The sequence below is a fragment of the Anser cygnoides genome, chromosome 1, assembly GCF_040182565.1.
Source record: "Anser cygnoides isolate HZ-2024a breed goose chromosome 1, Taihu_goose_T2T_genome, whole genome shotgun sequence".
NCBI classification, from domain to species: domain Eukaryota; kingdom Metazoa; phylum Chordata; class Aves; order Anseriformes; family Anatidae; genus Anser; species Anser cygnoides.
The window spans coordinates 116,767,855-116,783,391 of NC_089873.1; the positions used below are offsets into that span (position 1 = coordinate 116,767,855).

A 15,537-nucleotide genomic window follows, 5' to 3' on the forward strand; every position below is an offset into this window, starting at 1 on the left:
TTCCTTTCTCTGGAGATTACGCAAGTCTACAAGACTCACTAATAGATATTGTCTCCTGTCAGGCACAACAACAGCGGTCCATAAGAAGGAAGAAGACTTGTATAACTCATTACCCAAGCCTCATATTATCTGTATAAATAATGGACCAAGTGTAAGAGGCTAAAAAGGAGAGGAAAGGGTGTTAAAAAAAGGCATTTCTGACTTGGCTAAAACAGTTGTTAGTTTATTGTACATATTTCAAAGCCTTTTTTCATGCCCTACTTCCATTTGAGAGGTTTTTCCTCTAAAGCAGGATAGGGAGACTTCTTTTGGAGTTCCATGGATAAATGGGTCAATGCTGAGCAATGGACACAGCCACATCCTGTTATCTAAATCCTATGCTTTTATAGCTAAATGAGTATTAGTTCAGAGCCTTAGCTAACAAAGTTGTGAGTTTTAGCATTCTTTATAACATCTCACTTGTTTATCTGAAAAATAGAAAAATTGGAAACGATGCCCCAAAAATACAAAACTGGAATGTATTAACAAATCCACAAAGGACAGCCAATATTATGTTCTTTCTAAATATAAGTCTGACAGATGTCATGTCCAAAAATTCATTAAACAAAATACAAAAGTACAAAAAACAGAAACAAGCTCACCTTCTAATTGACTATAAACTACTAATCTGTGAATGTTAGCTTATTTTTAAGAAGAGCAGAATAAATTCTCTTACTTACAGACAAGAAGTGAAAGTCTACTTGGTAACTCTTCGCAGTTTTCCCTACAAAAATCCTGTGAAGGCATATCTCCAAATAAAAGATACTTCTCTTCTAAGAAAAGACTATCACAGCTCCACCAAAAAAAAAAAAAAAGGCTATGAGGATTTGCATTAGGCAAAGGTCAGCTTCCAGACTAGCTTTTCTTTGTTTCTTCGAATATTTTAATTAGCTGAAGTGGGCAGACAAAACCTTCAAAAAGTATGCAATCATATGATTATGCATTGTAACAAAAAGCTTGATTTTGATCCCTCTTTAATTCTCTACTGGTTGACCCAGTCTGCACACACTAAGAAGGGATGTGATTAGGCAAGCATTTCACTTTTTTTTCCAACTGTTATACAAAATCCAAAGACCAAGTCCTTCTCTCTCACAGCTTTTTAATGAGTAAGCATGGTCTGAATAATTACTTCATTATTGGTTCATTTTTCTGTTTACTTGTCCAGAAGCTCAACTGATTATTATCTTTGGAAAACTAACTTTTCACCATCAAAATAAAATCAAATCTTGAAGACAGAAGAATATACTATCTCACTTAACATTCTGAGACTTTCAAAGGTTACCATTTTAGCCCATCTCCTTTGATGCACGACTACTGGCTACTCATTGCCTGAAACACCCAAATTTCCTCCCACCTTGATCCCATTTGAGCCACATAAAAGACTGTACTTACCGGCCTTAATGTGAACATCCTGACTTCTGATTTTCCCTGAAGGATTTTCAGCTGTGCAATAGTAAGTGTTATCATGGATTAAGTTATTAAAGCTTGAAGGAGGGAAGGGGAAAATTTGGAGAGTGCCATTGGGGTGGACGTGGCGGATCCCTGGGACATCGTAGATCTCCTCGCCCGTTGCTAGATACCATCTGAGCGTCACAGGGGGGATCCCTGCTGCTGGACAGGGTACCAATGTCCCTGTGGTGCTAGCAAACACTACCTCTTGCAGAGATGCATTGACAAAATATAGACTGGCGTGTAGATCTTCACTGAAAACTGCAAGACAAAAGGGGAAAAAAAAAAGACCTTGAAAATCTAATAAATTTCAATTACACAAAACAACTTCACTGTTATTTGTCACAACATCAAATGTAAACTTTTATGATGTTAGGGAAGTTAAACAAAATATTTGGATCCTAATGCAATGGTAATAAAACCTTTCTCATTTTAGGAGAAAATATCACTGAATTAAACCCAATAAGTGGTTTGGATACAAAAATGAAATGGGAAAATTCCTACTTTGTACTGTGAACTGAAATAAATCTGATCGTTTTTGCATTTGCTGATGCAGCATTTTTTGTAACACCAGTAAAAATCTAGTAGTTGTCTGTTTCCATGAAATTTCTAATATCAAATTCCTGCCTGAAGCATGGGCTGCTTCTGTTAGCACTTACAAATTTATTTTTACAGTCCTTCCATGGCAAAATGATTTATGAAGTAAATCATGGAGGACTAAGCAAACAATGAAAAATCCCTGTAAATCCTAAATAGCAATATATACCTATATTTAATACAGATACAACTTAATAGATACATTACATAATTGCCCAGGTCTTTCTAACAAAGACTTAAAAACTTAAGTACAAAGCACGCTTATTGTAATGGTGGTTCTGCCATCTGTGTGACTGTAGTCCCCCTCCCAATCATGAACAGCAGTTTCTGTCACACTGAAACGCGTCAGTATTGGTCAGAACACAGGATTAACCCTCTTTCTTTTGAACACTTCATCCATAGGATATTCAACTATTACCCAGATGGTCTGAAAGCTTAAAACAGCTTGAAGGTGCCCTGACATTTCATCTGAAATACCTTTCTACTGCTCTTCTGCTTGAGAGCAAATAGCATAAGACAAGATTATTTTTCAGTAAAAAGAGATGTTACCAATAATACCACCCTATAGTACATTTGTATATACAGCTCACCACAAAAATCTACCAATTTTGCTCAAAAAAAAATATGCATATTTCACAATGTCTTGAATACAGAAGATTTTGACATGATTTTCCCGTGCAGGTCAAGTGAGAAGTAAGTTTTTGAAAATGTGATTATAAGTCGTCAGGCCCAAGTAAGCATCAACAAGACTGATTTCAGGGCTAACCTTCATTTACACAAGATGGGTGCTATTGTTCTCCAGAAATAACTAGCAATCCCAACATGAAGCCATGAAGCACTTTGTCTACCTCTGCTACTTAGTTTTGTAATAGCTTGGAACAAAAAATGGACTATTTTCTCTTTCTCTCTCCAGGCAGTTTGAGGGAAGGAGACATAAGGTGGGAAGAGATTCTTTTCTAAATGTCATCTTGGTATTGACTGTCAGCAGAGTCCATCTCAAAAGATGCTGGGATTGGCTCTGGGAGTCCCTAAAGAGAGAGAAGTAGGAGAGACTCTCCTAAAGCAATAGGGAAAGATATCTCACATGCAGAAGACAGCCAAATAAAACGACATCACATAACAAGATGAAAGGCACTTGGAGATTTAGAAAGAACAAATTTCAAGCACTGGAGCCAACAAGTCCCTGCATACAGATGAGATAGGTGCTAGTTCAGAATAAGTCCTTTGCAAGAAGTTGGCTCAGCTCTAGCAGAAACTTGTGTTTCAGGAAAGCAAAAAGACACATAATAAGACTAAGCACAAGAGGAAGCACAGCTGAATAAGATGGTGCCACTTTTACATAATACATTTCTAATTATAGTTGTACTTTGAAGCAGAGAACGGTATTGTTGGTAACATAATAGAGAACTAAAAAAATAAAATCTGGCATTGTTCATCTGCTCTACAAGCTATTCTCTACAAATACAAGGGAAATAATCAATAGGGCATTTTAATTTTCATTGGCCAAGAAGGTGTTCACATAGAGGTAATAAATACAGTTCACATTGGCCAAATTTTATGTTAAACTGCTTCTCAACAAACATTCAGATAAAACAGCGGACTTGCTGGCGAAGAAAAGAGGTGAATACCAAATTGCAAATGCCATAAAAATTGAGAATATCAGGAACTATGTTTGACACTTTTACAGAATCTAACTTTCTAATCAAAATGCAGCACAGCCAAACTAGGGATTCATACTAGCAGCACATAACAATGAATTTTTCCGGCTGCTTTGTATCCCCTGTAGAAGCTTTCACTACTTTTGACAAACTTTCCATCCATCAACCAGCATAATAGCGTTTCATTTTAAAGAAGCATCTGGTACACATTCATTTTAATGGCAGACAAACACACAAAGATACAAGGAAAATAACTATGGTGCTGTAATATACACACACATACACAATGCTGACAATCCAGATGCATTTTGTAGTGGAAAACCATGCATAAGCTACTTGGATACAATCAACAACAAAAATGGGATTTCAGAGTCTTTTATTAAAAAGATATTTATCTGCAATTTTCCATAGGAAGAAAGAGATTAGCTAAATAACAGAACAAGTGATACATCAAAACCTAATTGAAACCGAGACAAGTCAAAGACGATATGTAATTATACGAATTATATGTTACTTAATGGTAAAATGCAATCCAGTTAAACACTGTATTTTACAGTAAACAGCAGCAAACTCAGACTAAAAGTTACAAGGGAGAGAGGTAGGGAAATTTGATTAAAGTTAGAGCTATAAAAGAGTGAACAGAAATAGTGATGAACCAAAACAAAGGTAAGAACAGAAGGAGGAAAAAAATATTAGACTCATACTACCTAAATATGAAAACAAGGTTTTTAAAGTGTTTTATCTCCAGAACAATGGCTAAAATGACAAGTGCCCAAGCAAACAGGCATAGGCCTTCCCCAAAAGCTAGCTCTGCAGGAACGGACCCCATGACACCTCTAAGCTGGACTTCAAATGAGCAGCAGTGGCATCTGATTACACTTGGCGTGGACAAAGAAACATCAGCACTTTGGAACATATGACATCAGTATCAGTTAGCAGTCCAAGGGAAAGAAAGTCAAAGATTCCTCTGGGGAAAAAATAAATAAATATATATATATATATATATTACTGAAACCAATAAAACTTGAGGGAAACAGGAGGAAGCTTGCATCTCAGAACTCATTGGATACCCCAACCCCGAAATGACAAACACAACCTACACCTGTATACATTATTTTCAGGGCAATGAAGTGAAGGTCTTTCTCCTTATCCATGTGGTTAGAGGAGCACAAAGATTTTATCAGATCGATAGACACAGGACAGGAGACATTTCTTGAATCTTAGGCTAAATAGATACCATAATCTTATTCATACAACAAGAATAGGAAGGAAAGATGTATTTTTTGCAAGTTCAGTCAAAATTTCTTAGACTCAACTACCTGAAGTGATAAAGAGAACTGACAAAGTATAATAGCCAAGGAAATTTCTCTTCCTTTTCAGGAGAGACAGCGCTGCCATGTTCTGCTTAGCAAAGTGCTGAACATGTCAACAGGATACAAATTCTCTTTTAGCACTTGAGAAGTCTCCTGTCAAGTAAGCTGGCTTATTTCAAGACAAGCTGGTCGGTGGGGCTGCAAGTCGATCACACTCAGCAACAGAAAATATGACTGAGTGTTGTGCAGCCAGTTAGTCTGGGTAGACATAACCAGACTGGACAGACATAGAGACTGGACTAGCTTTTTTAGTTTGTGCAGAGGTTAACCTTACTCTTATCTGGTAATGTCATTCCTTCCTTAGGTCTCCAGGACACTGCGATCCTACATATACATATGCTGTCAACGCAAAGGTCTTACATAAGAGCCTAGCAAATAACACCTCTGGTATTTCTGCCTACAAGGGTGTCATTTGCCTGGGCTTCATTATATGTTGCACAAGACAAAATAGGCTGAAAATGTTTCTTCATAATTCTTTTTAGTGGATTGAAAGAAGTGTCACCAAGACACCAGAGAGAAGACACTGCATAAACTACCACACTGAGTCAGGCTTGGGCTTGGTCTGCGTAGGATCTCACATCCTGGAGGGATCTGCACCAGCTGCAACACAGATGAAAGATGACATGCAAAAGCAAACTGTGAAACTGTCAGTCCAAGGGAGATCATGTCTTCCCTTCCTTCACCATTCTTTATGTCCTCTCCATACTATATTACATTGAAGAATCCTTACTATATTGACTCCAAAAGTGAAAACGTTCTCAGAGTTTGGATGTAGAATAAAGAAATTATATATATACGACTGGGTGCCAGAACATACTAGAGCAGCTTAGTGTTGTATATTTCCTTTTCATCATATTCTTTTTCTCTAGTTTTCTTTCTCCAGTTTTAGTAAGTTCAGATAACATTTTTGATTTTTACAGCTAGCTATTTGTTCAAATTCTCCAACACCCTTCTTTCTATATGCTATATTAACCTCTTAAAGCCCCAGTTATCTTTACATGAAAGAACTGAGGTACCTTTGGGTGACAGACAACTCAACATATTCAAAAATATTAGGAAAATATCTCTTAACAATTATTTGATACTTATATTATTTTTCCTGTCCTATTCATAAACTGAATACTATTCCCACAATGCTTATTCAAGGGGAAAGTTTGGTTCTGAATGAATAGCAACTGAAAAACAAAGGAAAAATTATCTCTCCTTATCTTTTTGATTAATCAAATTCAACATGAAATATAGATAAAAGATATGAATCAAAGTGAAAGGCTGAAGCAAAGAGAGCACTGAGATTATTTAAAAAAAATAAAAATCAAAGTAGAAAAGATAAATTATATAATTAAGCAGATGACCGCTCTTCTGCACTACAGCAGGTTTAAGGCAACAGCCTTACCAGTCTTACAACAGAGCATCAAGTTTGCCACAGCCCTGGACATTAATATTTCCTTTCCTTTTCTCCTCAGTGATGGGACTGATGGATTGGGAAACAATGAAGTATTTTCTTTAGATCTAGTAGGTCATAGAAAGTCTCGCCTTAGAATTTAAGAATTTCTCACTGCTAAATACCAGCAAAGTAAATGCAGGAAATTTGGAGGCAAACCCACAAAATATAATAAAAGTATAAACATAAAAATGGACAGTACAGAATAAAGTCTAAACTTCACCTCTGTTGGAAATTAGAACATCCCTTTTTTAGTAAGTTTCTTTACAGCACAGACACTTGTAGTTTGCAGATGGAATAGTGGGTGCCTGGAACTACTTTGTACCATCATGGGACAACATACTCCGGTAAAAATTGACAGCTGGGAATTCTGCTGCTGGCATACTGTCACACACATATATGGCAGGTACAAAACAGGATGAGTTGACTGGACAGGTGACCAGGAACACAGGTAGTCTCAACAACACATCAATCTTCGATCAAAGTTTAAGGAAAAAATAAAAAATAAAATCTATCAGCAGCCAGTGTGCCTTCTGGAGTATACCATTTCCTGAGATACCTCAGGCATCATACCTAGGTTAGGAGAGTAGCTGTCCTGAGCCTCCTTCACAGCTAACATAGAATGACAAACACAGTCTAAAAACACTCCAGACCCCACTTTAGTGGGGTAAATCATGCACTTGACCTGGTCCTTCATCTCCACCATTTAAAGAGAGATTAAGGTAACTCCACATCTTTCCTGAATACCTCAATTATCTAGACAAGGCTTGCACAGCTGCCCCAATACTTTTAGATTCTGGATGGATGTTTGTTGTCTACAGTTACAGGTCCTTCTACAGCAAGTCCAGCCTGTCTGGCACACGCGTTACTCTAAAAGCGTTGCATCCTTCACCATTCGTCACACCAGCAACTGCCCAGTACATGTCTAGGCTGAAGAAAGTTTAAAACAAGGATCCCATATCTCCTGAGAGCTGGTATAAATGAGCCAGTTCCTTTTTCACTAGCCTGAACCCAGAGAAGGAGACAGACAAGAAAACATCATCTTGAGCATAATCTTTCAAAAATATGTGGCTATTAGGCAGAGTTTAACGTAGCTTTGAATACCTTTGCATCTAGTTTTCTTTAAAGCTAAGGAAAAAGCGTACACATCTGAAGGACAATATTCCACTTGTCATTAGTAAAATATGCATTTGCCTTTTAGGGTTTGAACTTCTCTGGGAAATTTTGGGACCCAAATATAACAAAACAATTGAGAAATTTAAAGAACAGAACTTAAGCACCATATTAAAATCCTCCTTGTCATAGGAAAATAAAAAAATGATACTTCACTGTTAAGGGCAAATATTCTTTAAGACAGTTTAAATAAATTAATGTAAGAAAAAGCAATCAGAAAAGCCCAAAACATTTGAAATAAAACGTCTGGATACCTCTAAACAATAAATTATGTATAAGGATACTGAATTATAGGATCATATCATAGGTTAATTACCCTCTCAACATCCAAACAATACAGTGTACTAGATAATCTTTTTCACATAAACACACACAGAGAAATAATAAATGAGACATTGCAGAGTGCATTGGTGTGCCTTTCAAACTAGTAGAAGAAGTATTACAAATACAATCACAAATATGAAGATTATTTCGTGCAGAGCAGAGCCACAGACAGTCTGGATGAGTGGCAGGGTGCCGTGCTAGTGAACTATGTCATTAAAATCACAGAATCATTAGGGTTAGAAAAGACCTCCAAGATCATCTGGTCCAACCATAACCAATGTCACCCACTAACCTATGTCCCTAAGCACCACGTCCAACCTTTTCTTGAACATCCCCAGGGATGGTGACTCCACCACTTCCTTGGGCAACCCATTCCAATGCCTGACTGCTCTTTCTGAGAAGAAATGTCTCCTCATTTCCAACCTGAACCTGAACCCTGGCACAACTTGAGGCCATTCCCTCTAGTCCTATCACTAGTTACGTGTGAGAAGAGGCCAACACCCAGCTCCCCATAGCTTCCTTTCAGGTAGTTGTAGAGAGCAATGACGTCTCCCCTGAGCCTCCTCCTCTCCAGACTAATCAAACCCAGTTCCGTCAGCCGCTCCTCACAGGACTTGTGCTCCAGGCCCTTCACCAGCTTCATAGCCCTTCTCTGGACACGCTCCAGGGCCTTGATGTCCTTCTTGTAGTGAGGGGCCCAAAGCTGGACACAGTACTCAAGGTGCGGCCTCACCAGAGCAGAGCACAGGGGCACGATCACCTCCCTGGTCCTGCTGGCTACACTATTCCTGATACAAGCCAGGATGCTGTTGGCCTTCTTGGCCACCTGGGCACACTGCCGGCTCACATTCAGGTGGACATCGATCAGCACCCCCAGGTCCTTTTCTTTTGTACAGATTTCGAGTCACTCTCCCCCAAGCCTGTAGTGCTGCATAGGGTTGTTGTGGTCAAAGTGCGGGACCCAGCACTTAGCCATGTTAAACCTTACCCCCTTGGCATCTGCCCATCAACCCATCCTGACCAGGTCCCTCTGCAGGGCCTTCCTACCCTCCGGCAGATCGACACTGCCCCACAACTTGGTGTCATCTGCAAACTTACTGAGGGTGCACCCAATTCCCCCATCCAAATAGTCAATAAAGATATTAAAGATATTAACCAGTCACTACTGGTGACTGGTTGCCAGCTGGATTTCACTCCATCTATCACTGCTCTCTGGGCCCGGCCATCCAGCCAGCTTTTAACCCAGCAAAGAGTGTACCTGTCCAAGCCATGGGCTGCCAGTTTCTCCAGTAGAATACTATGGGAGACCGTGTCAAAGGCCTTGCTGAAGTCTAGGTAGACTACATCTTTATTCAGGATGAAATTTTTTCAAGATGCCTTACTATGTTACTATTGCTGAGACTTTCTGAGAGAGAGAGGGGGGGAGAGAGAGAGAGAGAGAGAGAGACTCTTATTTAAAATTAAAAAAAAAAAAAAGAAGAACTGGACACCTACAAACAATAGCATTGCTAACAGTGCACAATTATCAAGTAACAGGCTATGCAAAGTAACCTAGAGAAATTACTTCAGCTATTGTGAAAAGATCAGAGTGATGGGGAATTACAATAATCCATCTGTGATCATGTCTCCCTCTAGGGGTTTTATCTAATGACTAAATTATAAGGTTGCTAAATATTATAGATTTTATTACAGCAAGAGTAAAATGAGTGACCTTTTTCAATTTTGGCTTAGATTTTTACTCCTGACAGGAATTTCATATACCTCTGTAAATCAGGAAGGATTGAATATTCCTGACAATTTGAGGACAGAGAGGTAAATCAGAGCTCATGCAGGGAATAAGATACAGGTGAAGGCAAGACAGCTATCTTCCAGACCAAGGAACAGCAAAACAGCACTAGATAAAAAAGCTCTGACCAGGCTATGAAATATGTATAACTAAAAGGAACTAAAAGAATAAAGAAAACAGAAGACAACGCTAAAGAAAAGATGAGAAAGAATGATGAAAGAATCATGAAAAAATGAGAGAAAGATTAGATCAACACAAAATGGCCTGAATAGGGAAAACAAAATAAAGTCAAATGTACAAACTTTGAGATTTGAGATTACAAGTATAATTAACAAAGAGATGACTCTATTACATTACTACACTATTATAAGTGGATACGAAAGCACCAATTAAACACCACCACATACAACAGTTGTAAATCAAGTCAACAATGGAATCAAAGGAAAAGTATATTTATCTGCTATCAGCCAGTTTGACCTCTTTGATCAATGCCACTTTCTTGTAAACTGCTGAGAAAGCCTGAATTTATTTATATATTTATTGTCTGCAGTTGTCATCTCCTACAGAAATGAATATAACTTTTGTGCTCCGCACTGGTCAGATCACAGGTGTTCATGAGAACAATTGGCAGAAAAAACTTTTCTTCCCCCCTTCCCTTCCTCCACAGCCCCCCCCCAAAAAAAAAATAAATCCTGCTAACAACTGCTTAAGCATCCCTTGCTCAAGCAAAACAAGTTTTTACAATACTTCTTATTGAGGCCTCCTAAACTGTGAACAAGCAGAAGCAAGAAGAACCTTGTTCACCAATTTTTCAATTAGAAAATGCTAATTTGTCCAAATGAGGGCTGTGCATGGGTGACCTGCTAGTAGTCCACAACAGGCCACCCTGCTAGGCTTGCAATGAGCCCTAGCACCTGAAGGAGCCTTGATCAGAACAAGGCAAAGAAAGAGACACAGTGCACCTCAGACCGGTGCTTTGAAACCTGAAACCTCTGTATTTGACTAAAATGCTCCTTCCTTTCTCTTTGTGGTGTCTATCAAAGACTCTGACGAAGCAAAATGAACATTCATTATACAAAATGAATCCTGATCACTCCCTGCTGGGCATTTATCCCAGACTTGACGTCCAGAGCATAGTGGCAGAGAGTGTCCCAGAAGATGGGCTATGTTTGTAAACAAACAGTGAGTTATTCACTAACTTCACTCAGCCAGTTTCAGTAGTTATTACAAAGACCTAGGTTACCATGGTTAAAAAAAAAAAAAGTTTGAAAGCATATGAAAGCGTATCACGGGTGTTTGACTTTTTGCTGTTCATCTGATCACATAAATTGTTACAATTGTTACTGCAGTATGATGCAATGGAAATAAAATGAAAAGGATATAGTCCAAAGCAAGTACAGATGAGCTGGTTAGTTTTTCTACTGCTTAAATGTATATGATTATGTAATTGGTATCATTCAGGAAGCCAAAATTCTTTCCACAGTATGTAATCTCTAAATGAAGAACTGCTTCCTATGTAGTGTGTGTAATTGCAGCCAGTATTTTTAGGACTAAACACTACAAAATTACATGTCCAAAAGCAACAAAAAATTGACTATGCTTTTTCAAATTGCTACTCTGATTCAATATGCTAGTGCTCAACCTTTTATTCCAAAAGGGTATTCATTTGAATCAGTTTCAAAATCAGAACCACTAATGAAGATAATTAAGTATGCAATTGTTTTTGCGTACAAAAAAAAAATCACTACAGGAAAAAGCACACAGCGTTACATTATCATTCTCACAGGACAGCAGCCTCCATTAAATCAAAGCAATCTTCCACAATTAAAAGAAAAGGTCCTCAGGTCAAACCATAAAAAGAAGTGGAACTCATAAATGAGATACATCTCTGGAAAGGGGAGAAGTATGGGTTTTAGCAGAGTGTACTGTAGAGACCTGAGCATACAGGCTAATGCTCAAATGCAATGGAAACAAGTCATGGGAGCCTTTAATCAGCTAAAAAGGAATAACCTACCTGTCATTTAATGCTTACTTTTAATTGTGTGTTCAATAATGAATATCTACCCTTTCATTCAACCTATGTGGGATAGGTGTTCCAGTGCTTACTAGATTAAGATGTGTAGGTAAGATTATTTTCCCTTATTTGAGACAGAAAAAAAAAAAAAAAAAAAAAAAGAGAGAAATTAAGGAAAAGGCAAATAAATAGTTGTCAGCTTAGGGACAAACAAACATGCATTGTTGCTTCTTGAAAAGTCCATTCACAACCTTCACTCCACTTACTTTCTCATAAAGGACACATTGTGAGATCATCAAAAGCAACAATACAGAAATGAGATAAGAGCCTCAGATTTACCTTTTCTCCCTCTCTCTCAAAAAAAAAATATTTTTTTATATACATATATATGTATTTGAGCCGTACAAATATAGTTTTCAGTCTGGGGCTTGTCTGAAAACACTGCAGCAGACCTAATATTTTCTTATAGTATACTGCTAGCCACCTGCATCACATCCTAATAGGATAAGAGAGTTTTACAACTAAAAAACAGCAAAGGCTAGCATACTTCTCATTGGATCTGTGTAAGAAAGAATCAATTTTTTAAAATAAATAAATAAATAAATCTCTTCCACACAAAGACGGAAGTAAAATAAAAATTTGCAGGGGAAGCAAATGATGTAGAAGATGTCCCGCAGATAGATATGGGTGTATATTTTAGACAAGAGCAGTCAACTACAGTATGAGTCCCACAGTCTATTAACTTTTCTGTCATCTTTCTCACATCCCATATGAATGTTCTAACACTTATGCAAGAGCCTGCAAGGTTTTACATCTGGATTCAGAAAACAGTTGGGATGCTCTTCTGGGATGGTCTCTGCTCTGATTTTTCATGTAGGTGACCTTCACTTCATGTGGGTAAGGTCTACAGCAAGACAGAAGCCCTCACTAGAAATGATTACCACAAGTTCAGCAGAGCCCTGCATCTACAAATTAAAACTGATCTTTGTCATCACACCAGGACACTGACTCTAGTAAAATTTTCTGTAAATTTATAGCAGGGTTGAGCACGTACCACTCAAAGGTCTATCCCATTGTTACAATACGATAAGCTTAAAGTTTTGATCAGCAAAAGCTATCAGAGGACACAAAGCAGAGGATGAAAGCTGAGGGAAAGGTCCTGATGTACATTGTTCCTCCATATTCAGACACTTGAAGGGAAAGTATGTTCTCCTTGGAGGAACTGAACATTTGGGAAAAAAAATATTGTCCCAAAAGAAAGATAAGAATGGAGGTCTAGGGTTAGGTTGGGTCTGCACAGTTCTTCACTCAGACACCTTCAGAGAGCTCATATAGTAAATACAAGCATGGGCATCTGAAACACATGCTGACAAGTATCAACATATGAAGTACAAGATTTTACCACAAGAAGTCACACAGAAACATTGTTAAATACTTCAGCATTAAAAAATGCAGAAAGAATTAGGTCAAAGCTTTGGTAGCAAACCATTTCCAACATAGACACTGTGCTGCTCAGAACAGTTTCTTCCCTAGAAGAAAACACAAAATCTGCCCACCAGGTCATGGGGATAAGCAGAGCATGAGCATAGCAAGAGCAACCCCTGCTGTACTGCCCCAAAAACAGAGTTGTTCCAGACACCATTAAACAGTATTAGTACTGTGCTTTACTGTATTTCCTAGTCAGGAAATATTGAACAAAACCTGTAGTCTTAGTGGTCCCAAGTCACCATCATCACCTACTAGCATATCAGACAAAATGTAATACCAGTGTGGTGAATCCTTTGCATCACACATCATATAGTATTGTGGCTTAAGAGAATTTCCATTCAGGAAGCATGAGTTTACTGCTTCCCACCCCTTCTCTGTGATTCTTCCCCTTTCCACTAGTTCTTTATTCCAAAAGTCTGCAGAAGCAGAACAGGTCAATTTTCATTCCTGAAAATGCAGGAATGGAAGAAGTTCCTGGGTCAGAGGCAAGACATATTATGTCATAATGGCAATACCATTATGGATGACTCTGGAGGGATCAAACCCCTGGTTCTAGAAAAGGCTGTCTTGAGCAAACCTTTGCTTGGTCTAGAAACCCCTCCAAGAGCACAGCCGCTTGCCATTTGGATTTTCTGGGCTGCTGTGCATTTTCAAACCACTGTAGAACATGCAGCACATCTTAAACGCTTTGCTACACTAATGCTACTTCACAACTGTGCTAGATTTTTTCACCCAGGGGGACAAGAGCTCAATTTGACTGTATTTTTTCTGACAGTTTGCCCATCATATCAGACTGTGCTGGCTTGGGCTGAGTCACGGCAACATCCCAGTTGAAGAACAAGAGCAGCCTTTCCCACACACCATGTGCAGCACTGGCAGAGGAACTTGGAGTGAAGGGGGCACAGCTGCCCTTCTTGCTTGAGGGATGGCTCTCAAGTAATGCAGAGTTCAAATAAAGGGGAGAGGAAAAAAAATAGTAAAACAAAACAAAACGATCCCACCACTTAACAATTACTTCTGGTCAACATAAGCAGCCAGTAAGTGTAAGCAGATAGCTTCACTTCTGCAAAGAGAACTCAAGTTGTATACAATACTGAATATTTTAATAATCAAACTGCTGAAAGGTGCCTGAAGTGATTTGGCTCTAGTAAGCATCAAAACAAAACCAGTAATTATGTAGGCATTAAGTAGCTAAAACACTACAACACAACTAGGCATAATGAAGAAAAGAAGTCTCATTAGCATTTAGTTATTGCTCACATTTTTCCTATACTGCTTCTGAGATCATCATGATGTACTAATTTTTGTTTAGATCTCACTAAATAAAAAGAAAGCATAATGTACTGGTTTTCATAGCTACTGCTATGGAAGATTAGGGTTGTGACAAATTACTCTAATCTTAATAACAAAAACATCAAAAACAAAATTAGACATTCACTGTACCTGTCACTTGAGAGGAAAAAAAAGAAAAAAGGCAGATCTGAAACAAATATTCAGCATTTAATTTGTCTTCTTAAAAAGACAAACTATAACTTCTGCAATGTTCTCTATCTGAACAGCTGCAGGCTATTGCTCTCTTTTCCATGGGCTTAATATATAATTCATACAATAAAGAACATACAGAAAATATTAGTATTTCAAAATACACACAATCTATTTCCAAGGACATCAGTACATTTGTTCTTCTTGATGACAGTTAAAAGTTTCAGAGGTTTGGTTTTGCTAGAGAAAGAAGGGTTTTAAGATGAAAAAAATAAACATATCTAAAATAAAATGACAACACCTCACAATTTTTCCATAAAACCTAAAACTGAGGACAGGTACTGCCACACAAAAATAACTTCTCGAAGAGTAGTTTAACATTATGAATGATCCCAAGATAACATTCAGAGTTTGGAAGTGGCAAGTTTAACATGCTAATTAGTTGAGAAAAAGAAGAAATGTATATGAAAACACTGAACAGACAGTATATGGACATTTTAGATATTCTTGACAAAATTCAAGAACGTTTTGCCTTAAAAGCTTCTTTGCTTACCTGGAAAACAAAAACAGAATACATGAAACACTGGGCTGCAACTCAGCAATCTCTATTTCAGTACCCCATCAGATTTCCAGTGTCACTACAAGGTAGTCACAAGCCTCAAAATCCCAGCAACTGCAAAACCTAGCTTTACTGAATTCCAGTGAAGTTTGAG

At 38.0% G+C, this 15,537-nt stretch overlaps 1 protein-coding gene across 3 annotated transcripts in view; it reads right to left on the bottom strand.

Annotated features, from left to right (window-relative positions):
• DSCAM (DS cell adhesion molecule) overlaps nucleotides 1-15,537 on the bottom strand; it is a 475,409-nt gene that overhangs the window by 400,613 nt on the left and 59,259 nt on the right. For all 3 annotated transcript variants that reach the window (XR_007165989.2, XR_007165990.2, XM_048071347.2), the window contains exon 2: nucleotides 1,432-1,749. Coding sequence is in view for 1 of the 3 variants with exons in the window: in XM_048071347.2 (XP_047927304.1) it covers nucleotides 1,432-1,749 (318 nt within the window). In the remaining 2 variants the exon portion in view is untranslated. The remainder of the gene's footprint in view (nucleotides 1-1,431; nucleotides 1,750-15,537) is intronic.